The sequence below is a fragment of the Phalacrocorax carbo genome, chromosome 22, assembly GCF_963921805.1.
Source record: "Phalacrocorax carbo chromosome 22, bPhaCar2.1, whole genome shotgun sequence".
NCBI lineage: Eukaryota > Metazoa > Chordata > Aves > Suliformes > Phalacrocoracidae > Phalacrocorax > Phalacrocorax carbo.
In genome coordinates, this window is record NC_087534.1 from 6,598,666 (window position 1) to 6,622,631 (window position 23,966).

General features: G+C 58.1%; 1 protein-coding gene across 1 annotated transcript in view; it reads right to left on the bottom strand.

Moving 5' to 3' along the window:
- Positions 1-23,966, bottom strand: part of NKAIN1 (sodium/potassium transporting ATPase interacting 1) — a 41,748-nt gene that overhangs the window by 8,841 nt on the left and 8,941 nt on the right. Inside the window, exons 3-4 of the mRNA XM_064471614.1 lie at positions 2,524-2,661; positions 2,243-2,323 (exon numbers count right to left, since the gene is read on the bottom strand). Coding sequence (XP_064327684.1) covers positions 2,243-2,323; positions 2,524-2,661 — 219 coding nt within the window. The remainder of the gene's footprint in view (positions 1-2,242; positions 2,324-2,523; positions 2,662-23,966) is intronic.

Here is a 23,966-nt window from a genome sequence, read left to right on the forward strand (position 1 = left end):
AATGGGCTTTTCCAACCCGAGGGTGCTCCACGAGACGCGGACCAGGTTAATGCAGTGTGGCTGATGAACCCCCACATCTCCCTAAACTGCAGCCAGCGTCCCCTGGGTTTGTGGCTTCCTCCCACGCCAGTGTCACGGACCATTTGGTCAAGCAGCATCCAGGTGTGCCACGATGACCAGGTGACACCCTGGATGTCACAGAGCGGTCACCAACGCGGCACCTTGGCCTTGAGACAGGGAGGCAGCCGCTTGTGATGCTGCTGGCTACATCCAGCCATCCAAAAGACGGGAATATGGGATCACCTCGCCAGCGTGGTCCAGAGATACAGAGCAGAGAGGGTTTCAGAGTGCCATCCCCCATCCCCTCAGAGCCTTGCAGGGGCCCTGCTCACACATGTCCCCTCCTCGTAAGCCCATTATGGGGCTTTGGGGCTCTCCCTGTTTCACCTCCAGCAGCTTTTAAGTGGCAGGGCAGTAGGCAGCAGCCTCCCTGCTGCAAGGCACGGCTGTGGGCTGTCACTGGGGTCAGATAAGACACAGGGCTAATCCCCCAGCCCCTGCCTGTGCCATCCACATAGCAGGCTCGTGCAAGGCTAAGCTCCCTGGCTCGATCCCAGGAGGCACCGTGGCATGGTTAATGCTGATATCCCTGCCCGTGGGTCAGGCAAGGCGATGGGGGCTGCGCAGGTGGGGACGCAGCCCCAGTGCAGGGCTCCTGCAGGCAGCAGCGGCACGGCTGGGTGAGCACCCACCCCATGGAGGGTCCTCCTGGCATGGCTGAGCGAGCACCCACTGCATGGTGGAGGCCCCCCCAGCATGACTGGGCGACAGCCATCACAGAGTGGGGCCCTGCTGGCATGGGTGGGTGAGCACCCATCCCACAGAGGGTCCTCCCAGCCCCTCTCTGCACAGCCAGCCCTTGGGTCTGCAGGGGGCTGGGAAACCCGCTGAGCATCCCTTGTAGAAAATCACCGATCTGGGATTAAAAGTTTGTTGTGGCTGGGGATGGAAAAAATAGAAAGAAAGTGTGTTTCAGTTTCTAAAACCAAAGGATGTGGGTTTAGGTGCTGGGAAGCACAAAGAGGGGGTGTTCTGGAATTGCAGCATCACGGAGAAATTGGGGATTTCCACTGAAAACACTTGGTGGGAGCAAATTCTCCCCCCTATTTCATCCTCCGTGCCTGCTGCACGTATCCAGCATTTCAGCTTTTTAGTAGAGCCTCAAAGGACCTGTAGCAACATGGGAAGGTGGCTTTGCCCTTGCAAACCCTGCAAGCAGCCCTTTTCCCCGCCATGGGCAGCCACGGAGCGAGCAGAGCCTGTTTCCCTGAGCCGTCTGTGATGCCCTGCACACAGTGCAGGGAACAGCATCCTCAGAGCCGGGAGCAGGATGCCGGAGCAGGCACATCCTCAGCACAGGTACCCCGACCGTGGGCTGAGGATGCTCAAACCATCTAGTGATGCATCAGCACTACTTTCAGTTTTGCTCTTTTTTGTATGAGAGCTATAATTTAGCAGCCCAGAGTGGGATGGAGAGACACAGAGAAACATAGCCTGACTCACATCCTCACCCCCATCACAACCAGGATGAGTTTTCAAAGCCGTTAATGATGTCCAGCTGCTCCCGTGCCACTGCTGGGTGCTCTGGGGCTGAGCAGCACTTTGCAGAGCCCCAGGAGATCCCCCATCCCCCTGCCTTGCCTACCCCTGCCTGCACCGCGAGCCGAGCTGCTGGAGACCGTGCCCCAAACCTTCCTGTCATTGCTCATTCCCAGTTCCCATGTCTCTTCTCCCCTTTATCTCTTTGCCAGCACGTTAGGAAATGGCGCCGTCCAATTTCTGCACCCCATAAAACCCAGTAGTGCCAAGGGCCCGCTGGTGATTAATGAGATCCCTGCAATTCCCAACTCATCAGCCTCATTAATTTTACACTCCCTCTTCAAAGCCTCCCCCACACTGCCACCTTGGCCTGAACAGTCTGTCTGTCTGTCCCACGCACGCCTGGGTGCTTCGTGCTGCAGCCAGGGGCCCCTGGGGAGGCACCCCCAGCACCCAGGTGGGTGCTTTGCCACCAGGGTGTGGGTACCCACGAGCTCTGGGTCCCTTTTTGGGGGGTAGAGATGTCAGGCAGGGGAATAAAGAGAGCAAGCGGCAGGAGAGCAAGAGGATGGAAAGATGGAGGGAAGAGGGAGGGAGGGGAGGAGGTTGGAGGGAGGGAGAGGAGGCAGGTGGGGGGTGATACCTGCGACAAGCGTCCGACCTCCAGGTAGAAGCAGATGATGAAGGCGTTCCAGCCGACCCACAGCACCAGCCACACCGCGTACTGTGAGAAGAGAGCTGGTCAGGGCATGCCATGCCGAACGGGCATCCCCTGGTCCATCCCCCCGCCGCCCCGCCCGCTGGATCCCGCCAGATCCGCAGGGATTTGGGTTTGGATACGGGAGGGGACCTGGGGCTGAGCCAACCCCGGGCGTCACGATGCTGCACCTGGGTGCGGGGAGCGACATCCGCGGTGGTACCTACCATCATGAGGTATTTGGATCTGTACTGGATGGTCCCAAAAATACCCAAAATAACAGCCATGATGTGTAAAAAGTTAGCCAGGATGGGTGCCCACTGGTAGCCCAGGAAATCAAAGATCTGCCTCTCCAGCGCCGCTACCTGCAACAGAGCAAAGGAGGGGTTGCAGGTATTAAAGCAGGGCATCAGTCACTGCAGCAGCTCCTGGGATGCTAAAGGCAAAGAGTGGCCGGTAATTAATGGGAAGTCCCATGGATAATTAGTTGCAATAGGCTGAAATGTCTCTGTGATGCATCAGCCAGCGGTGGGTGAAGGCATGGCAGCGAGCGAGGGGTTATTGGGAATAACTGGAGCTGAGAAGGGGAGCAGGGAGATGTCAGCTTGTTGCCCCACCAGCCCCCTTTGTGCCTCAGTTTCCCCATCACCCAGGTCTCAGGCACTGCTAAAAATCAGCCCCCAGGCTGGGTTTATTCCTAAGCTCGGTTTATCCAGGGAAAACCTCCTGCTCAGGTCATGCACAGGGTCCCCTGGTATTTTGCAAGTGATTTTTCTGGCCACCCTGGCTTGTTGCCTGCCTTCCCCTATTTAACGCCATTGGGTTTTGATCACCATTATCTTTTGTAATCCGTAAATAAGGATGTGATGCAGCTTAAAAAATTGCACGGCATGTAAAATCAGAGATGGTAGCTGGTGTGATCTGCCTGTTATCCCAGTGCTTATTTATGGCTCTATTTGCTACTGGCTCAGGGTCTATTACTCTTAATTACAGGATTAGCTTAAAGAAAGGTGGTAGCAAAGGTGAAGTGGGAGCACTGGAGCATTTGCTGATGGCTTTAAGTTAAAAATGGAGATTTGATGAGACTGTGGTTTTATAGAGAACTTTTAGGGAACTTCGGGGTGCGTCAGATGCTGCAGTCCCCGAGGACACGGGGACAGGGCTGCAGTGACATGTGTCTCCAGCAGCCTTGCAAAACAAAAGACCTCTTTACATTTATCTTTTTGACAGCCCAGCACTGTTTGAGATGCCCCAGATTTGCCCAATAAACCCTGTGAGCTCCGGGGCCCTAAGTCCTCCCTGCAGCACTGTGCCTCAGTTTCCCTTCTGCACGTAATGACTGTCATCCTGGCAGAGAAGTGAGAGTTTATCCTGCCAATTGCAGGAGAAAATGGGCTTTAAATCCCCCTCTCCACTCACCTCCATCTTCCTCCAGTGCCCTGGATTAAGGGGAGCTGCATCCCGGCACTCCCTGAAGCTCCCCTGGGGGTTATGGCCACGGGGCTGACCCAGGGCCCCGCAGCATCCCTGCCCGTCCAGCCCAACTTAATGCATCCTGATTATAGGGCAGAAATAAATGAGGTGGCAAAAGTCCTTCCCTAAGTGTTTCACGAGGATGAGGCATGGCTAATGCATCTGTGTGTGCAACTGCCAGCTGTGCCTCAGTTTCCCTATCCATAAAGCATCGTGCACTCGTTGAAAACTGGCTTAGCGAGGGCTCTAATTCATGCCTATTTTAGCCCAGCTCCATCCCGCCAGTGGGAGGAAGGTCAAAGGCAGAGCCGAGGACCGTGGTATCCCATCCTCTACCCTACCCCCGGGATAGGATCTGCTGGATCTGTGCCAGCAGGATCCCCGTTTCAATTAAAGGTGATGCAAAGCTATGGAGCAGCCGAGGCCGGGCAGCCCCTGGATCTGCAGGGCCGGGACCAAGGCTGTTTGCGCTGAGGCTTAATTCACTTCCACGCTATTTAAACTCTCTGAGGAAACAGCCTTTGGAAATACTTACAACCGGGCCGTAAATCTTTTAAATTGAGGAATGTAAATAATAAATGATACAAGGACAGCCATGCTCAGGGTTTTATAGCCATCCATTGATCTGGTGGCTGTTGACAGAGCTGCTTAGCAGGAGCAGGATGCGAAGGCTGTGAGTTTTGGGTACAAGTGAGTCTCTGAGTCAAGGGATGGGGCTGGGAAGAGTCTCTGAGAACATCACATCAGGTTGGAGCAATGGGCTTGCACCCACATGGCTCCTTTATTCCAGCCCATGAAGCCAGGACAGGCTGAAGGAGGAGGAGCTGGGAAAAGCCTGGTCAAACCGAATCCTTCTTCATCCCAAGGAGAGGCACTATTAGTGGCAAACACCACAGTCTCCCCGCAGATGAGCAAGGGCTGCTAATTGCACCAAAAAGCTTTGCTGGAGCCGCCCTGGCAGGTGAAAGGCTGCTTTGTGTGCACCGTTATTTCAGCTTATTCCCTCCATGCGAAAAGCAAATCTGCAAATCTTGGTTTTTTTCAGCCTCATCAGATCCTGCTTAAGGTTAAGGAAAATCCGGAGACACAGCCCAAACGCAGCGAGTCTGTGGCTGCAGGTCCCCGGCACTTGCCACTGCAAAGCGCCAAGGGCATCCCAAGGGCAGCTCAGCAGCCTGACGCCCGGTTTCACAAGGGGGGAAACCGAGGTACGGCCACGCTCCGGGGGGAGTGGGTGGCACAGGGTTGGCAATCCTCGCACGGGACGTGGCAGGGCTGAGCGAGCACCTTCTCCAGCTCAGACAGATGCTCCAAGCACTTCTCGTTGCTCACTTGCTGTGGACCCCAGGCTGGTGCAGCACCCAGAGCATCTTTGCCTTATCCTTTGGGTGTGAGATGTCCCCCAGCAGCAAACTTCAAGACACCCAGGCTTTTCATGCAGCCACCAGCAGCCATTGGTCAACAGTGGCCCTAAATGAAGCAAGAACAGCGAGCAAGCCCAGCCGTGGGGCTCGGTGTCACCTGCAAGCATGGCAAGGGCTCTGCAAGCTCTCAGCGTGCTCCGCAAGAAACCTCTGTGCAACTTGGGGACCAGCAACATCCAACCCCCCCACAAACCCAGGTGATTTGTGGACCTCAGAGCATCCTCCCCAGACTGTCCTCCTCCTGTAAGGGGTATTTCCCATGCTAATAGCAGCCCCATTAACAACCCACCCTCATTTCTCCCCTTTCAGCTCTTGCTGCTGCTCCGCCGTCAAAGCCGTGATGCTCCTGGGGGTGCGGGGCCGGGAACCACACAACATCCTGCTGCTAATTAAGATAAACCTGCAGCCGATCGATGCAACGAGTTTTAGGGCTCCCTCTTAATTAAACACTCTCTAGTTTATCGATTGGCTCCAAAAGTTCCCTTTGCAGCAAATCGTATCAATTAGTTGGGGGCAGGCACGCGCCAGGGTCCTGCTAATTGAAACATGTTGCCTGCAATGATTTTATTTTAATCAAGAAATCGAAGCAGGCGAGACGCGGGGACCGGGCTCCATCAGCGCGTGGGAGTCCCCAGGGAGGGCGGTGGCAAGCGGGGACATGTACGCAGCCCCTTGGGGACAGGGAGCCACCGGGGCTCAGCCCTGGGGCTCTGGGCAGGCGGAACCAGTGAGGCAGAGCTGGAGGAAAATGGGATTTTTTTAGAGGTGTTGGCAGCAAATTCAAGTGGGAAGGAGCTCGCCTGCCCCTGAATCACCCCTTGGTTATGGCTCCTTCACCTTCCTTGGACCCATCCCGTTACTCTGTGAGGTTTTCCCTGTCCTTTTTAATCCCCATGACAAGGACGGGAGAGATGACAGCCACTCCAGCTGTGCCAGGAGGATTGCGCAGACACCAGGGAGCACCTTCCCCCATGTCCCATCCACACCAGATTTGATATTTAGAGACTGGAAATCCCTCCTGCGACCAAGCTGGGCAGCGTCAGGCTGCCAGAAGAGCATCCCCAACCCTCCACGCTGTAGTGTTAAAACAGAAATCTTCTTGCCCAGCAGCTGCCATTTTTGCCCTCACAGAATCAGAGAATCACAGGATGGGTTCGGCTGGAGGGACCTTCAAAGATCCATCTAGTCCCACCCCCCTGCCCTGGGTAGGGACAACTTCCACTAGATCAGGTTGCTCAAAACCCCACCCAACATGACCTGGAACACTTCCAGTCTAGAATCACAGAATGGTTTGCGTTGGAAGGGACCTTCAAAGACCATCTAATCCACTCCCCCGCCATGAGCACAGAAACCTTTTGAGCATCTTTGAGGTTGCTCAAAGCCCCATCCAACCTGACCTTGAACACTTCCAAGGATGGGGCGTCCACAGCTTCTCTGGGCAACCTCTTCCAGTGTCCCACCACCATCACTGCATGCCATTTCTTCCCTATGTCCAATCTAACCCTACCCTCCTTCAGTTTTAAACCATTGCCCAGTGTCTTGTCACTACAGGCCCTGGTAAAACTCTCTCTCCATCTTTCTTGTAAGCCCCCTTTATATATTGAAAGGCCACAAGAAGGTCTGCCCAGAGCCTTCTCTTCTCCAGGCTGAATGACCCCAGGTCTCTCAGCCTTTCTCCATAGGAGAGGTGTTCCGACCCTCTGGACCATTTCTGTGGCCTCCTCTGGACCTGCTTAAACAGGTCCATATCTTTCTTGTACTGGTGTCCCCAGAGCTGGAGGCGGCGCTGCAGGGGGGTCTCACCAGAGCGGAGCAGAGGGGCAGAATCCCCTCCCTCACCCTGCTGCCCACGCTGCTGGGGGTGCAGACAGTTGGCTTTCTGGGCTGTGAGCGCACATTGCCGGCTCATGTCCGGCTTTTCATCCACCAGTACCCCCAAGTCCTTCTCCACAGGGCTGCTTTCAGTCCCTTCATCCCCCAGTCTGTACTGGTACTGGGGATTGCCCTGTCCGAGGTGCAGGACCTTGCATTTGACCTGGCTGAACCTCAACCCACTCCTTCAGCCTGTCCAGAACCCTCTGGATGGCATCCCTCCGCATCAACCGCCCCACCCAGCCTGGTGTCATCTGCAGACTTGCTGAGGGTGCACTTGATCCCACTGTCTATGCCACTGATGAAGATATTAAATAGTGTTGGTCCCAGTATGGACCCATAAGGGACACCACTCGTTACCCATCTCCATTTGGACATCGAACTGTTGACTGCAACTCTTTGGACATGGCCATCCAGCAAATTCCTTATCCTTCTATCAGTCCCATCAAACCCACATCTTTCCAATATAGAGACAAGGATGTCGGAGGGGGGGCTCTTATTGCATCCTACCCTGGATTTCTGAGATAAAACCAACCCTGCCCTGCTCAGTAACACAGCAGTGGACAGGCTGCCTGTGGGACCAAGATCTCCATCTGCCCAGCAAGATGGACACCATGTCTGCATGGTGGCCATGAGGTCTTCGTGCCACCCGGGGCCATCCCTCGTCCTGCTGTCCTCACTGGGGACAGACTGGAGCCATGACGGCCCCCCCACCCCATGACCCTGCCTGGGATTTATGGATGCTGAAGGAAGCAGGATTTGGCAGCAGAACCTCTGTGATATCTGTCACACCCGATGGCTCTTAGAGACTTCTCCAAAACGCACTTAATTACCACCAAACCCGAAGGGACGTGAGGACACGGCCACCTGTGGACACGAGTGACCCTGGGGCACACGTGTCCGGGCGCTCCGCAGTCCTGGCAATCACAGGGACGATTTATCCATACCCTCCTCCTGCAGCGCCCCGGGGAGGTGACGCTCGTGTCACCAGGGCCCGGGGCAAGGACGCTGGCTGTGGCCCCTGGCCCCCCTGGGCTCTGTGGGGGAGGCGGCGCTGCCCCCCACCTGTGCTCCATCCTCTCACCTCGGCTGTGATGGGGATGACACATTTGCTGAGACAGATGCATAAATATATTATTGCATCCTTAAAGCCTCGATAATTAATGGATGGAAAGAGATGGCAGATTGCTCCGGTGCTCGGGGAGCATCACCTCCTGATGGAGCTGGGGACGGGGGTGGTCCCTCCATCCTGCCCACTCATGGCCGGTCCCTCCCGTCTCTCCCTGAGCACCCCCAAAGCTGCAGAGCCCTACGGTTGCGTGCTGGGTGATGCTCTGGGGACGTCCCTGCTCCTTGCTGTGCCCTCACCCAGCCCGAAGCCCCCCGGCCATCACCCTGGGGTGCACCAGCACCCCAGGGCGCAGCAGGCAGGGAGTCATGCCTGGGGACACGAGGCAGCGGCCCCCCTCCGTCCCCCAGCTGCATCTCAAGCCGTGCCACACCCCCCATGCCCAGGTAATGATTTTTCTGGGTATGTGATTATGTATTTAATCGCTTTTAAATAAAAGCCCCCTGTCCCCGACATTCCCGAGGGGGAATCCAGGCATCCAGAGCACCTGGGGCAGCGGTGACATGAGGGCGGGGGGGCGCCGGGTGACATGGGGTCCAGCCCTGTTAATTCGCACAAGGTGACACCGGTCACCCCATCCCTCTGCCAGTGGGGACAGCATTGGCCAGGCCACCACGAGCCCTTCCCCGTCCTGGGCTCCCCCCACTCGCTGCCGCTTTAGCTGGGCTGTTTTGGGGCAGAATAAGGGGTTTGCACAGTCTTAGTACTTGGGTAAAACACTTTCTGTGTGGGGAACATCCCTTTTTTCTGGGATAGAAACTCTTCCCATCTATTTTTTCCCGCGTTCTCAGAAAAATCCCCTTCCTCTGCCCATGTGGATTATTAAAACCCTCGGAAGGGCAATAGGCAGGTTTGCTCCTGCCTGCAAATGTCAGAGCCACATCCCAGGGAGCCGGCAGCAGAAACACTACGGTTTCAGTGATGGGGGGGAGCGAAATCTCTTAAAAATTCCCTTTTCCCCAACCTCCACCTCTGGGGCTGGCCAGGGGGAGCTGCGTGGTGAAACCCCCCAAAATCTGGGGCAAGACCCTCTATGCTTGGGGACGCGGGGTGTGAGATGCTCTGGTGGGATGAGGGACCAGGTTCCCTTGGGGTGAGCCGGGGTTGGGATTCCCAGGCTCAGGCTGAGTCCGGGAGATCCAGCAGCATCAGAAACGCTGGCTGAGGATGGGGAGCAGCGGCCGACCAGAGCCCGTGGGCTGCGTGTGCTGCGGTGGGCAACAGAGCCAGCGGCAGGAGGAGGCAGCACGTGGGCATGCACACATGGCCTGCACAGCCTGCCTGCACAGCCTGCCTGCACACATGGCCTGCCTGCACAGCCTGCCTGCACACACAGCCTGCCTGCACAGCCTGCCTGCACCGCCTGCCTGCACACATGGCCTGCCTGCACCATCTGCCTGCACACACAGCCTGCCTGCACACACGGCCTGCCTGCACACACAGCCTGCCTGCACACACAGCCTGCCTGCACAGCCTGCCTGCACACACAGCCTGCCTGCACACACGGCCTGCCTGCACACACGGCCTGCCTGCACACACAGCCTGCCTGCACACACGGCCTGCCTGCACAGCCTGCCTGCACACACAGCCTGCCTGCACACACAGCCTGCCTGCACACACAGCCTGCCTGCACACACGGCCTGCCTGCACACACGGCCTGCCTGCACCGCCTGCCTGCACACATGGCCTGCCTGCACAGCCTGCCTGCACACACAGCCTGCCTGCACACACGGCCTGCCTGCACCGCCTGCCTGCACACATGGCCTGCCTGCACAGCCTGCCTGCACACACAGCCTGCCTGCACACACGGCCTGCCTGCACCGCCTGCCTGCACACATGGCCTGCCTGCACCGCCTGCCTGCACACATGGCCTGCCTGCACAGCCTGCCTGCACACACAGCCTGCCTGCACACACGGCCTGCCTGCACAGCCTGCCTGCACACACAGCCTGCCTGCACACACAGCCTGCCTGCACCGTCTGCCTGCACACACAGCCTGCCTGCACACACGGCCTGCCTGCACAGCCTGCCTGCACACACAGCCTGCCTGCACCATCTGCCTGCACACACAGCCTGCCTGCACAGCCTGCCTGCACACACAGCCTGCCTGCACCGTCTGCCTGCACACACAGCCTGCCTGCACACACGGCCTGCCTGCACAGCCTGCCTGCACACACGGCCTGCCTGCACCATCTGCCTGCACACACAGCCTGCCTGCACAGCCTGCCTGCACACACGGCCTGCCTGCACCGTCTGCCTGCACACACAGCCTGCCTGCACCCACGGCCTGCCTGCACCGTCTGCCTGCACACACAGCCTGCCTGCACAGCCTGCCTGCACACACGGCCTGCCTGCACAGCCTGCCTGCACCGTCTGCCTGCACACACGGCCTGCCTGCACACACAGCCTGCCTGCACAGCCTGCCTGCACCATCTGCCTGCACACACAGCCTGCCTGCACCATCTGCCTGCACACACAGCCTGCCTGCACAGCCTGCCTGCACACACGGCCTGCCTGCACCATCTGCCTGCACACACAGCCTGCCTGCACACACAGCCTGCCTGCACAGCCTGCCTGCACACACGGCCTGCCTGCACCATCTGCCTGCACACACAGCCTGCCTGCACACACGGCCTGCCTGCACAGCCTGCCTGCACACACAGCCTGCCTGCACACATGGCCTGCCTGCACCATCTGCCTGCACACACAGCCTGCCTGCACACACAGCCTGCCTGCACAGCCTGCCTGCACACACGGCCTGCCTGCACCATCTGCCTGCACACACAGCCTGCCTGCACAGCCTGCCTGCACACACGGCCTGCCTGCACCGTCTGCCTGCACACACAGCCTGCCTGCACACACAGCCTGCCTGCACAGCCTGCCTGCACCATCTGCCTGCACACACAGCCTGCCTGCACAGCCTGCCTGCACACACGGCCTGCCTGCACCATCTGCCTGCACACACAGCCTGCCTGCACAGCCTGCCTGCACACACAGCCTGCCTGCACCATCTGCCTGCACACACAGCCTGCCTGCACAGCCTGCCTGCACACACGGCCTGCCTGCACCATCTGCCTGCACACACAGCCTGCCTGCACACACAGCCTGCCTGCACACACGGCCTGCCTGCACCGTCTGCCTGCACACACAGCCTGCCTGCACAGCCTGCCTGCACCATCTGCCTGCACACACAGCCTGCCTGCACACACGGCCTGCCTGCACCATCTGCCTGCACACACAGCCTGCCTGCACAGCCTGCCTGCACCGCCTGCCTGCACAGCCTGCCTGCACACACGGCCTGCCTGCACCGTCTGCCTGCACACACAGCCTGCCTGCACACACAGCCTGCCTGCACCGTCTGCCTGCACACACGGCCTGCCTGCACCATCTGCCTGCACAGCCTGCCTGCACCATCTGCCTGCACCCACGGCCTGCCTGCACACTGCACCCACCTCACCGGCAGCAGGGCTGTTGAATCGTGGAGCTCGGGGTCTCCCCTACACCCCCAGCCCTGTCCTCACCGCCCCCTCCCCAGCATCCCACTGGCCCTGCTTGCACCACAATGGGACACGAGGGCATCACACGTGTGTCGGGTGCCCGTCACACGTGGGTATATGGCAGTACCCCACACCCCATGACAATTCCCAAGAACACAACTTTCAGCAGAGCAGGAAGCACCCAGGCCCCGCACCCGCTGCCGGCCGGGGTACAGGACTCCGGGAGCCCCTGGGGACCTGGCCGTGGGTTCAGAGGGGGCAGAGGGGTGAACCCACAAATGGGACACCCCACAACAGGAGGATTCTCAACCACCAAAGAGGTGCACCCAACATCCCTGAGCACACGGGGTCTTGCACCAGAATTTGGCGGGGTTTGATGCACCAGGAGCCAGAAGCTCCCCTCAGGGATAGAGGTTGGGGAAAAGGGGATTTTTAGGGGATTTTTTTTTTCCCCATCACCAAAAGTGCAGCTTTCCTTTTGCCAGCTCCCCAAGGATGTGGCTCTGACATTTGCAGGCAGAAGCAAACCTGCCCATCGCCCTCCTGAGGGTCTTCACCAAGCCATGCAGGCAGGAAAAGGGGTATTTCCTCCCACCTGATTTTTCCCAGAAAGGGGAAAAAAATAGATAGGAAGAGGTTCCATCCCAGAAAAAAAGAATTTCCTCCCCCTGCAAATATTCTCCCTAAAGGCTGAAAAGCCCTGACAATGCAGCTGCGTTTGTTGTCGGTGTTGGCGAGGCCGGAGCAGGCAGCGCAGGCAGGACGCTCCTCCCGGCTGCCTGCTGCCCTTCATCTCAGCAGCAGCATCTGTGCATCAGGCTCAAATAAACCCTCTGCCCTCCCCGCCGCGCCGTGGCGTGGCAGGAGCCGAGCGGGGCTTCGGTACCCCCTGATGGGTTATTATCCTTCAGCCGGGTGATTTCCTCCCGCACACCATATGCCTGGGGCTCGCTAGGGATTTAACTTTTCATTTCACTGCATTTTGAAGAGATTTGGGGTTTTATTCCACCTTGAATTCTGCTCTGTGCTGCATCCAAAGATGCTGTGGGAGCATCGCTCCCCTGCCACTGAGTTTGTCCTGGATGTTTGGGGCAGAAATGCCCCATTTCTAGGAGTTTTGGGCAAAAATTATTGGGGTTTAGGGAGAAGACAGCCTCCAGGCAGAGCTACAGGGCAGGATCTGGCCCACTAGTGGGATGCCTGATGCTGTCAGTCCCCATAAGGGACACTTCCCGCAGCAGATGGAGCGTCATTGGGACTAATGAAGCGCACGGGGCTCCCAGGCTCCAACTGGATCCTGCCCCCATCCCCAGGAGGAAAAGCAAAGCCCACTCCCAGCCCCGTTCACAACGAAAGGATGCTACAGGGCCCCGCATCCCCACCCTGAGCCCCCACAGCACTCCCGTGCAGGCTCACCCACGTCCCACAACCCCTCTTTTTGAGGCACTTTAAGGCATTTTGCTGATTTTCACTCTTGCAGTGCCCTCGCCCTGCTCCTGGGGAGCCCAAAGAACCGTCAGAGGCATTTTCATCGTACAGTCCCCCCAAGCCGCCCATCTCCACTTAGGGAAATTGGCTGCGACTTAAATGAACGGCAAGCGAGCGAATTGACTATTAAGAAGGTGCAAACACCGCTGTGAACCCAGGGACTTCATTTAATGACTTGGAAACAAGTTCTTGACCTACTTCCAACTTGCAAAAGTCATCATGAAATCGCAGAGGAAAAAAAAATTAAAGGCGCTGGAGCCTTGATTGCTCCCCGGTACTGGGTGGTGATGAGCAGGATGCGGCCCCTGGCTGAGAAGATGCTCCTGAACTGAGCAGCCCCATTGCAAAACATGGCAGGAGCAAAAAATGGGGTAAAAGAGGCACAAATTGGGTCTTCCCCCAGCTGTTGCGACTCCTTGTTGATGCCAGTGGGTTTTGGGGGGCTCCTGGGCTCTGTGCAGCTGCTTTCTGCCCCCCAGTGCCGGCATCGCTCAATATAGGAGCTCCTGGCACATGGCTCAAGCATCCCAGATGTCCGGGATGCAGGTGCGGATGCTGGGGGCACAGGCAGAGCCCCACCACGGCTCCCCATCACCCACCCAGCACCCACCACCCATCCAACAGGCTTTCCTTCCTCTCACCTATTTTTCCCCCCCTCCGTTCCCGGTTATTTATTTCGTTTCGCCACATCCGGCAGCGTTGCCATGGGAACACAGCGGCAGCCCCGGCTGGATGCACTTGTCTAGACGCTGCGCCCCGGGAGCCCGCCGCCGGCAACCTGCTCCATGGGCTGGATACGGCCCTGGGGTGGGCTGCGTCCCTGGGTGCCAGCTCACCCATTGCACCTGTCCCCAGCACCCCCGGGAGACCCCAGTACCCATACGGCCAGGTGCCCTCCAAGCCCTACACCCCAGATCCTTGCTCCTGGTTCCATCCGTCCCGGGGGGGTTCCCAACCATGAGGGCTGGGAAATGCAGCATTGGGGTGGCTAACAGCTGTAATGATAATAATAATAATGATGATGATAATGATAATAATAACAATAATAATGATAATAGTAGTAATAATATATCCCCTACATGTAGTTCAAGGGTTGCAAAGTGCCCTTTGAACAGGGCAGACTAAACCCAGCCCTGTCCTGTTCTGGCTCCATCATGGGGAAGGGAAACTGAGGCGCGGCACGGGGAGACACCCCCACACCTTTGCAGTGCTCTCAGATGCCGGGAACGCTAAAACCTGGGGCAGTGGGCGTCCGCCACGGAGTGGGATCCTTCATCACCACCCCCAGCTCCTCCTGATTTATCCCCCTAACACAAAGCCCTGAGGCACCGCTGGGCCCGTCGGCTCCCAAACCTACGGGTTTTGGGTGGATTTGGCTCTCGCCAGCTCCAGTGTCTCCAGCGAGGACCCACAGGGGGTCATTACCCCCAGGGGAATTTTGATAGGTTTTTTCTCCAGCAAACATCACAAATTTCAGATTTCCCCCGTGAGCAGGCTCGCTTAACTCTAATACAATATTACATCTATTTAACTTTAATACGAGATTACATCTATTATTTGCACCGTCCTTTAAATGCTGAGACAAGACTTTTTTCTTTCTCTCGCCTCCCAGCAAGGAAACATTTCCACGCTGCGGGAAAGCCGAGGAAGTCAAAGCAGCTCAATTCCCCGTCTCGCCCATCAGATGTTTTGGCTCCAGAGCGATGCCCTCCCACTTTAGTCCCATGGGGAATCGCTCCATCCCCTTGGGAATTGCTCCAAACCCATTTAAGTGTCCCTGCAGAAGGGAGCCAGGGTGATCCTGTTAACCCTGAGCTTGTGATGCTCTGCAGCCACCCAGCCTGACCTTGCAAATGACCTTGAAACAACCCATGACACAGGGGTCTCCTTGGTGGGGAGGCCCATAACTAGTGGTGTTCCCCAGGGGTCTGTGCTGGGTCCAGCCCTGTTCCATATATTTATCAGTGGCCTGTATGAAGGGACAGAGCGTCCCCTCAGCGAGTTCGCTGACGATCCCAAGCCGGGAGGAGCGGCTGATGTGCCGGAGGGCTGTGCTGGCACCCAGCGAGGGCTGGGCAGGCTGGAGAGCTGGGCCCGGGGGAGCCTCAGGGAATTCAACAGGAGCCAGTGCAGGGTCCTGCCCCTGGGGAGGAACAGCCCCCCGCACCAGCACAGGCTGGGGGGGACCTGCTGGAGAGCGGCTCTGCTGGGAAGGCCCTGGGGGTGCTGGGGGGCAGCGAGGTGACCCTGAGCCAGCACCGAGCCCTTGAGGCCAGGGGAGCCAGTGGTGTCCTGGGGGGCATGGAAAGGAGTGTGGCCAGCAGGGCGAGGGGGGTTCTCCTCCCCCTCTGCTCTGCCCCAGTGAGGCCACATCTGGGGGGCTGCGGCCAGTCCTGGGCCCCCCAGTTCAAGAAGGGCAGGGAACTGCTGGAGAGAGGCCAGCGGAGAGCTACAGAGGTGATCAGGGGCTGGAGCATCTCCCTTGTGAGGAAAGGCTGAGAGACCTGGGCTTGTTCAGCCTGGAGAAGAGAAGGCTGAGGGGGGATCTCATCGATGCTTATCAATATCTGAAGGGCGGGTGTCAGGGGGATGGGGCCGGGCTCTTTTCCGTGGTGCCCAACGCCAGGCCAAGGGGCCACGGGCACAAGCTGGAACACGGGAAGCTCCCCCTGAACATGAGGACAAACCCCTTCCCTGTGCGGGTGCCAGAGCAGGGGCACAGGCTGCCCAGAGAGGCTGTGGGGTCCCTTCCCTGGAGACATTCACCCCCCGCCTGGCCGCGGCCCTGTGCCCCTGCTCTGGGGGTGCCTGCTCACGCAGGGGTGGGACGGGGTGAGCTCCAGGGGTCCCTTCCAGCCCCCGCCAGTCTGGGACTCTGTGACTTAGAATCACAAAATCATCAAGGTTGGAAAAGACCTCTAAGATCATCAAGTCCAACTGCCAACCCAACACCCCCAGGCCTCCTTTAGGCCCTGAAGTGCCATGATTACACATTTTTTGAACCCCTCCAGGGATGGTGACTTGGGGCGGTGGCACCCATGGGATGGGGTAGGGAGGTACCAGCAGTGTTCCTGGGGGGGAACGTGCAGCAGGGACAGCAGCGGTGCCCGAGGAGGCACGTGCCGTGGAGGGGAATCTGAGGCACAGGGCTGCGACCCCAGCGGGACCCAGCCATTCACTCCCGTGAAGCTGAGGAGCCTTCACACCTCCAGGGCTGAAGCACCAAGGCCACCGGTGGTGGCCAGGGAACGGCTGGTCCTGCAACACCTGGCTGCTGTGCACTGCTCTGCTGTGCCTCAGGCTACCCAGAAAGAGGCGAAGTCTTGCCTGGCCCTGCTCCGTGTCACACTGGGGAGCATTTGTTCTCCTGGGCAGGGTGACCAACTCCATCAGAGCAGGTCTAATGGGGAAACTGAGGCACAGAGGGGTGGCAGAGAAGACCAGAAGCTTAAGCCCTGGATAAAGTTTGTGCCCTGAGGACACCGGGCTGAGAGCTGCTCCAAACCTGTGGGTGTGGGGCTGAGACGGCTGGGTTGGCATGGAGAGATGGGATTTGGGCTGAATCTTGCTGAATTACGACTTTTAGCCTAAGTTAAGCCACAAGGAGAAATCAAAACAAGAGATGTGGGCAACGGCCAGCGGCACAGGGCTGCAGGAGGAACGGGCACAGGGGAGCGATGGGACCCAGGGGCAGAGCCTGCCCACGCTGCCTTGGGCAGCCACAAATAGGGAAGTTAGCCTTTGTGTTGGAGCAAATCGATGTGGAAGCAGAGGGGGAAGTGAAGGGCCCCTACAGCCCTGTGCCATGCCCGAATAACCCAGCTTGTGTCTGGGATGGAGCGTGAACAGCAGAGCCTGCTGTCCCATCCTTCCATCCCATCCCACCCTATCCCACCCCAACCCCCCCACACCCCACCCCACCCCACCCCATCCCATCCAACCTATCAGTGCCCTCCCAGACCATCCTATCCACCCTATGCATTCCACCCAACCCATCCAAGTCATCCATCCCATCCCTCCTATCCATCAATCTCATGCTGTCCCATCCGTCCTGTGCATCCCATGTATTTCATTTGTCCCATCCACCCCACCCCATCCCATCCCACCCCATCCCATCTATCCCACCCCAGATAAACCCCTCGCCCTGGTCTGACACAGATCCCTGATCCCCAGCACAGCCCTGGAGGCACTTGCTGTCTGTGAACCTTCGGCAACATACCCCCACAAAAGCTGGCTTCAACAACCAGCCTTTCGGATGAAGAAAATTGGGATTAATCAAGCGCCTCAATTAGCCACAACGAGCCGCGGCTTGTCATCACGCCGGAGACTCGCAGCAGAAAGCACATTAGTGCATGGCCACTGAGAGGCTGAGAATTAATTAAAATGGAGCAAAAAGCCCTAAAAAACCCCAAGTGACTGGGGAATTGCTCGGAGCAGGGGAATTTCTCCCTATGAGACTGGAGATGCTGAGTGGAGCCACATCCCTGACCCTGGCAGAGCATCACCGGTGTCTCCTCTGGTGCTCGCTTGCCCGTGGGATGCAGTGACAAAGGGGACACCCCCCACCACCCTGGAGACCCCAGCACTCACCCAACCCCTTGTCCCACAGCTGACGGGGCGAGGAATAGCCCAGCAGGAGCTCAGTGCTCAGCAATGCTAGAGCCATCAACACGCCATAGGGGAGGACTGATCCTGCCCCGCTCCAGCCCGGGGAGGGGAGCCAGGGCTTAAATCTGGGGGATCTTGCCTTTATACCTGGGAGATCTTGGTCTTAAACTTGGGAAATCTTGGGTTTAAATTTGGGGGATCTTCAGCTTAAGTCTGGGGATCTTGGGCGTAAATTTGGGGGATCTTGGGCTTAAACTTGGGAGACCTTGGGCTTAAACTTGGGGGATTTGGTACTTAAATCTGGGGGATCTTGGGCTTAAATTTGGGTGGCACACAGGAACAGCAAACAAGATGGGGAACCAGGAGAGATACAGGGAGCCTAACCCCCTAAATAACAAATTCTGGGGGTGAAACACAGGCAAACACCAGGGCTGGACCGGGCTGGGGAGCGAGCAGGAGCTGGAGGCTTGGATCTGGCCAAGATCTGGTGCAAGGGGGGATCCTGGGAAAAGCTGCTTTAGGCCACTGGAAAGAGGAGGAGCAGGACAACACTGTCTCCAAAAATTTGCAGAAACCCACCAGACACTGTCCCGGGTGGGAGGGGACGGATCCTGGCCGAGATGTCCCCACCAGCCTGTGGAGGCCAAGCCCATTTGGACAAGGATTAAGCCGCAAGCAATATCAATGCTAATTCTCCTGGTTAAGTTCTTTAGCCTGACATCTACAAGAAGAAATAGGTAATTTCCCCCAGATCTCAAACAGCACCTCAAAGACACTGTTAATATAATCTGATAGTGGGGAGAAAAAAAAAAAAATAAATAAAAATATATATAAAAATTCAAATTTACTGACTTATTTAGTGACACCTTTCGTAATCAGTTCTCCCAGGAAAGAAATACTGATTAAAGCCAAGCGCGTTGCTATGGAAACCGGCAGTCCCTCCTCCCACGACCCGCAGGCTGGGAAGGAGAAAATCGGGTGAGGAAATCTGCCTGGTAACAACCCCGTTAATGAGCTGGGGAGCAAAAATAATCCCTTGGAGCGATGTCGCTGCGAAAGGAGCAGCCGGTGGCAGCCGGTGGGGAGGCAAAACTGGGCGCGGCTCCCAAAATATTGATTTTTATAGGAGGGTAGAGCTGTTTTGGAGGAGGAGGGGATGCTCCTGCATCCTGGAGGTGGCACCCAGGGGTGACTGGGTGCACCCACTGAGCCCTGCAAGTGTGGGTGTTTCTTCCAGAACTTATCCAATTTTTTAGCCTTGAAATACAGGATAAAACCACACTGAGACACAGGTTTAAGAGATTCAGCCGACCAGCAGCCCGCGAGGAGGTAGCTGCCAGCACAAAAGGGATTTATATGACAAACCCCGTGGGTTTCCCTCTCCTCAGGGTGATTCCCCAACCCCTGGGCAGGCATGAGGCGTGGCGAGGGGCATCGCTGCCTGCTGTCATGCCCCCGCTCAGCCCCAGGTGAGCGAAACCCTCGTGGGCCAGAGTTTGTTGGAGAATTGGGAATTTATTCATATTCCTACATTGAACAATGGTCCCAAGCTCCTGGAAGAGTTTGGGGGTCTCCTCCTGGCTGGATGTGTCCCTCAGCCCAGCACCCCACAAGGAGAAGATGCTTGAGGCACCCATGGGTGCTGGCGAGGCAAGGATACATCTTCCCATGGGCTGAATATAAAAGGAGCCGGGTCCAGCAGCGAGCAGCACGGAAGGGACCTGGCTGTTTCCCCAAGCACCCATGATGCTTTTTGGGAGACTTTAATTCGCAAAGGTCTGCACAGGACATCGTCAGTGCTGCTCTTTATCTATTGAGGGATCTAATAACAATCTCACCCGTCATCTTCCCTAAACTCCCCATCACTGTCAGCGCGACCAGGGATGGGGGTGGAGCCCCACTGCTCCGGCCACGGGACCATGGTCCAGCCCGGGGCTGTGATCCTGCAGGGCCAGAGCAGCCCACCGCTGCCATCACCCCACCCACCCGCGCCCCGGAACGACTGCAAACCGGAGTGCTGGAGCTGGAGAGGCATCCAAAGGGATGCGCCATTCTCGTAAAACCAGAAACCTGAATATTTTGAACAATTCCTTTAGTGAAAGAGCCGGTGCTGTTAAACTCACCAATACCTTTCCCATTCATCGCGGCGAGGATTTAATAAGGCGCCTTAGCAGAGCGTGCCGTGACCACCGGCGCATTATTAAATGCAGCGATTAGCAGCTGCTGCGGATGGGAGCTCATTAGAGACTTCTTAAACATCCATAAAAATTGCTTTTATTAATTGGTTTGTCCTCTTTTTATACCCACCGCATTTGGGAGGGGTTTTTGGGGGTTGCTTTTTAGGAACCCCTTTGTTGCATGGTGGTAGATGGGGAGCTCCTGGGCCCAGATCCATCCCAGAGCCCACCCTGGGGCCTTCCCACTCCCCTCGGCCACATCCTTCAATGACAAGGCATGACACTGGGCTGTCGCAACGGAGACAATGTCACCCAAGCATCCCAAACCCCGCAGTGGGGCTGGCACGGCCATCAGTCCCCTGCATTCAACAGGGATGCGAGCCCATTCTGCTGGCATCGGGGCCAGCCCCACGTTGGGGAAACCGGGATTTCCCCCAAAAACCTGTTGTAGCCCCCATAACCACAGGGGATGGCTTTGCCAGCTGAGTGATGGGTGCTGCCCCAAGCCACCCCCCTTTTGGGTGCACGCGCAGGAGGGGTAAGGATTTCCATATCAAAATGTTTGGGGAAAACCCAACCCAGCAGCACCCATGGCCTGGATGCAGGATTGGGGGGGACTCCTGGGGTCCCCACATGGGAACCCCATAGCCTGGACACAGGACTGATGCTCCCACCACCTGCAGGAGTGCCCCTGTGGGTCGCCCATGGGGGCTCTCCCCATATCCCCTCACTCCATCCCCTCCTCTGCTGGGTGGGGGACACTAACCCCACCATCAACCCTGCTAACGAGGCCACCACTAATTGCTGGGCAGGCAGCGAGCCCGTGCCCCATGTATAATTCAAGCCCCTTTGTTAGGGCTGGGTTTGCTTTGTTTGGCAAGTGCTGCCTCCCCGCGGGACCCCCAGACCCAGCCACCACGCAGCTCCTTCACTGCGGGGGCCTTGATTAAAAATAATTAGGGCCTGGGGCTGCTGCGAGGTGGGAGATGGTGTCATTAGTGGGGTGAGGGTCATTATTGGGGTCAGCATCCACCCCCAGCGGAGGAGAAGATGGAGCAGGGGGACACAAGGAGAGCCCTGGAGTCCCATTTCCCATGTGGGAACCCATTTGGGGACCCCATCAGGTGGTGGGAGCATCAGTCCTGTGTTCAGGCCATGGGTGCTGCTGGGCTGGGCCTTCCCCCCAAATATTGAGATTAAAATCCTCATCTCTCCTGCAGGTGCACCCAAAAGAGGGGCTGGTTTGGGGCAGCAGCGCTCTGTGGGTGCCAAACTTGGCAGCAGCACCCGTCTCCTGCACGGTGTGGTGGGAGCACTCATGGGATGATGGGGAGGACCTGCACCCGATGGGGCATAAATTGGCCTGAAATGGGTGAGGGTGTCCCTAAACACAGCCCCTGACACCCACCAGAGCCCCAGGTAGACACCCCAAATATACCGTAGCATCGCTCACCTGTGCTTCCCAGACCAGCCATTCCCAGCGCCAGGCACGGGCACTGCCAGCACCCTGCCCAGCAGCGGTCCTGAGCTCAGTCCTGCAGCCCAGGGTCAAATCCAGGCTGGGCTTAAGGGGCAGCAGCCCTGGGAAGGACTGCCTTAAAATCTGGTGAGATACAGCTTGAGGAAGGTTGGTGGCTGCGGGCCTGGCAGAGATGTCCTCCCTGCAGGGACCTGCCCCAGCCTCCACTTGCCATCACCCACACAACTGTTGAGCTACAGCGGAAAAAAAAAATAAAAATGCATAAATAAAGCCTTTAATGATCAATTGGTGTTTATTGAGCAGGTTGTAACAATACCAGCCTGCTGCTGCCAAATTAAATCCTTGTTTGGAGCCACTGAGTCAGGGATGTGATGCGAATTCCCAGGAGGGAGTAGAACAGGTCCTGGCACTGATCCTGCACACGTTTCCCTGCCCCTCCAGGCTCTGTCCCGTGTCCCTCCCAGAGGAAAGGGGGGGTGACATCCTGGGTGTCCCCCAGGAGCAAAGGGTGAGGGGATGTGACCATGTCTGGGGCTGCAGTGGGAGAGCCAGGAGCTGGAGGGGATGGAGGCACAGCCGGGCTGGGCACGAGGACCCCCAGCCCCCAGCCCAGCTCCCCATGAGCCCCATGCCTGGCCCCAGCCCCACAGCGTCATCCCCACGGCGTCCCCACCAAAGCCTGGCTGCAGTCCCCATGGCCATGGGACTGCCAGGGGATGCCACCACCGACACACACGTGTCACCCTCTAGCCCTGGGGAGCAAGCAGGCACCCCCAGACCCCCCCAACCTTGCTGCACTCTGACCGTCCCACCAGCCCTTGTGCCAGCAGTCCCCACACCACCGCGGGGACTCAGTGCCAGCCCCATGCCACCCTGGTGCCTGTCCCAGGGCTCCTGCTGTGTCCCCCACCCCGAGCCGAGGGAAAACTGCACCAGATGCTACAAAAAGGGGCCAGGAAAGGATGGTTTCGCCTCAGAGTCCCAGCAGCTGCTGAGGGGAATTGGCAACCAGTTGGTGACAGGCTGGAAGTGGCAGCAGAGGAGGGGACAGCAAGGGACAGGAGCGATGGGGGGTCCTGGAGGCGCAGATGGGGATGCTGTGCCCCCGGGATGGGTAAGGGGGACAGGGCTGGTTCTTCAGCCAAAATAGGAGCGGGGAGGGAAGAGAAGATATGAATCAGAGCCTGCAAAGAGTTTGTGCAAAGCTGCCTGCCCCATGCCTGGCTGCTGCACCCGCAGGATGGGTGCCGGGTGCCTTCCCCAGGGCTGGGGGATGCAGTTCAAGGCAGTGGGGACCCCGGCTGAACCCCACGGCCACGGCTGGCACTGCTGCGCTGCCCAGCCTCCCACCGCTCCAGTGGAGGAGAAGGGGGAGGATGTGTGTTCGGGAAAGAGCCCCGAGGGATTACCAGGGACGGGGACAAGGACTCTCAGCTTGACATTTACAGGCAATAACTGAGGACCACCATTAATCTGAGCCATTACTGCACAGAAGTAGAGAGCAGACAGGTTCTCCTGTGGGCTCGTTAGCCTCAGCATCCCTCATTGTGCTGCCCGAGCACCCTCCGCTCCCACCCAAGTGTCCTCCATGCTCACCTCAAGCATCCTCCACGATGACCTCAAGCACCCTCCACTCCCACCCCAAGTGCCCTTGGCTCTTGCCCTAAGCATCCTCCTCTCCCCTGGGACATTTCCCAGCTGGGGATTTGTACCGGGGTATCCCTGCAGGGTGGCATGAGCGTGCCCAGGGGATGAGGTGCCAGGCAGAGACACACCACTCCAGCACCACTATGCTGTGCCCACAGCTCCCTGTAACCCCCCAGCCCCAAACTGGGACACTCTCTGAGGCAGAGCCAGGCCACCCCCTAGTCCTTTTGCTTCCCAAATCCATTCCACCAAAGGTCTTCATGTTTCTCTTCTCTGGCAAGAGACCCAGGGAAGCAAACTCACTCTGCACCAGCTCCTCTCTGGCTCCCCAGCACCACGCTCCCGGTGTCGCCGGGACGCGGGCTCTGCCCCGCGCACGTACAGTGGGAAAGGGCTGTACTATTGATCCAGTTATGGGAAGAGACCAGAGCAGCCCAGAGCACTAATTAGCCTTAATCAAGGCAATTAGCCTGAGAATCAAACAGCAGTCCCGCCCTGAGCTTGCTCCCTGCCCTACCTTTGGTTGTGTCCCCTGCGTGGCTACGACACCAGACCAGACACGGTGGCCGTGTCCCCTGCTTAGATGACACCCAGTGTGGGCAATGAGGATGACGAGGGTGCCGGGACACGTCCAGGCCAGGAGCCCAACAGCTCACCTAGTGATGGTGGCGTTGCAGTGCCACTGTTGTCACCGCCAGCCCCTGGGGTGCCCGAGGGATGCTCGGCGCCGGGGGCTGCACCTCCCCAGCGGCCCAACCAAGCGACAGGTCCCTGCTGCAGGGTCGGAGCCGGGACGCGGCACCGCTCGCGCGCAGTGACCAACTTGCGGAACCACGTGCGACGAAGGGCCGCATCAGGAGTCTCCTGTCTGGGCGA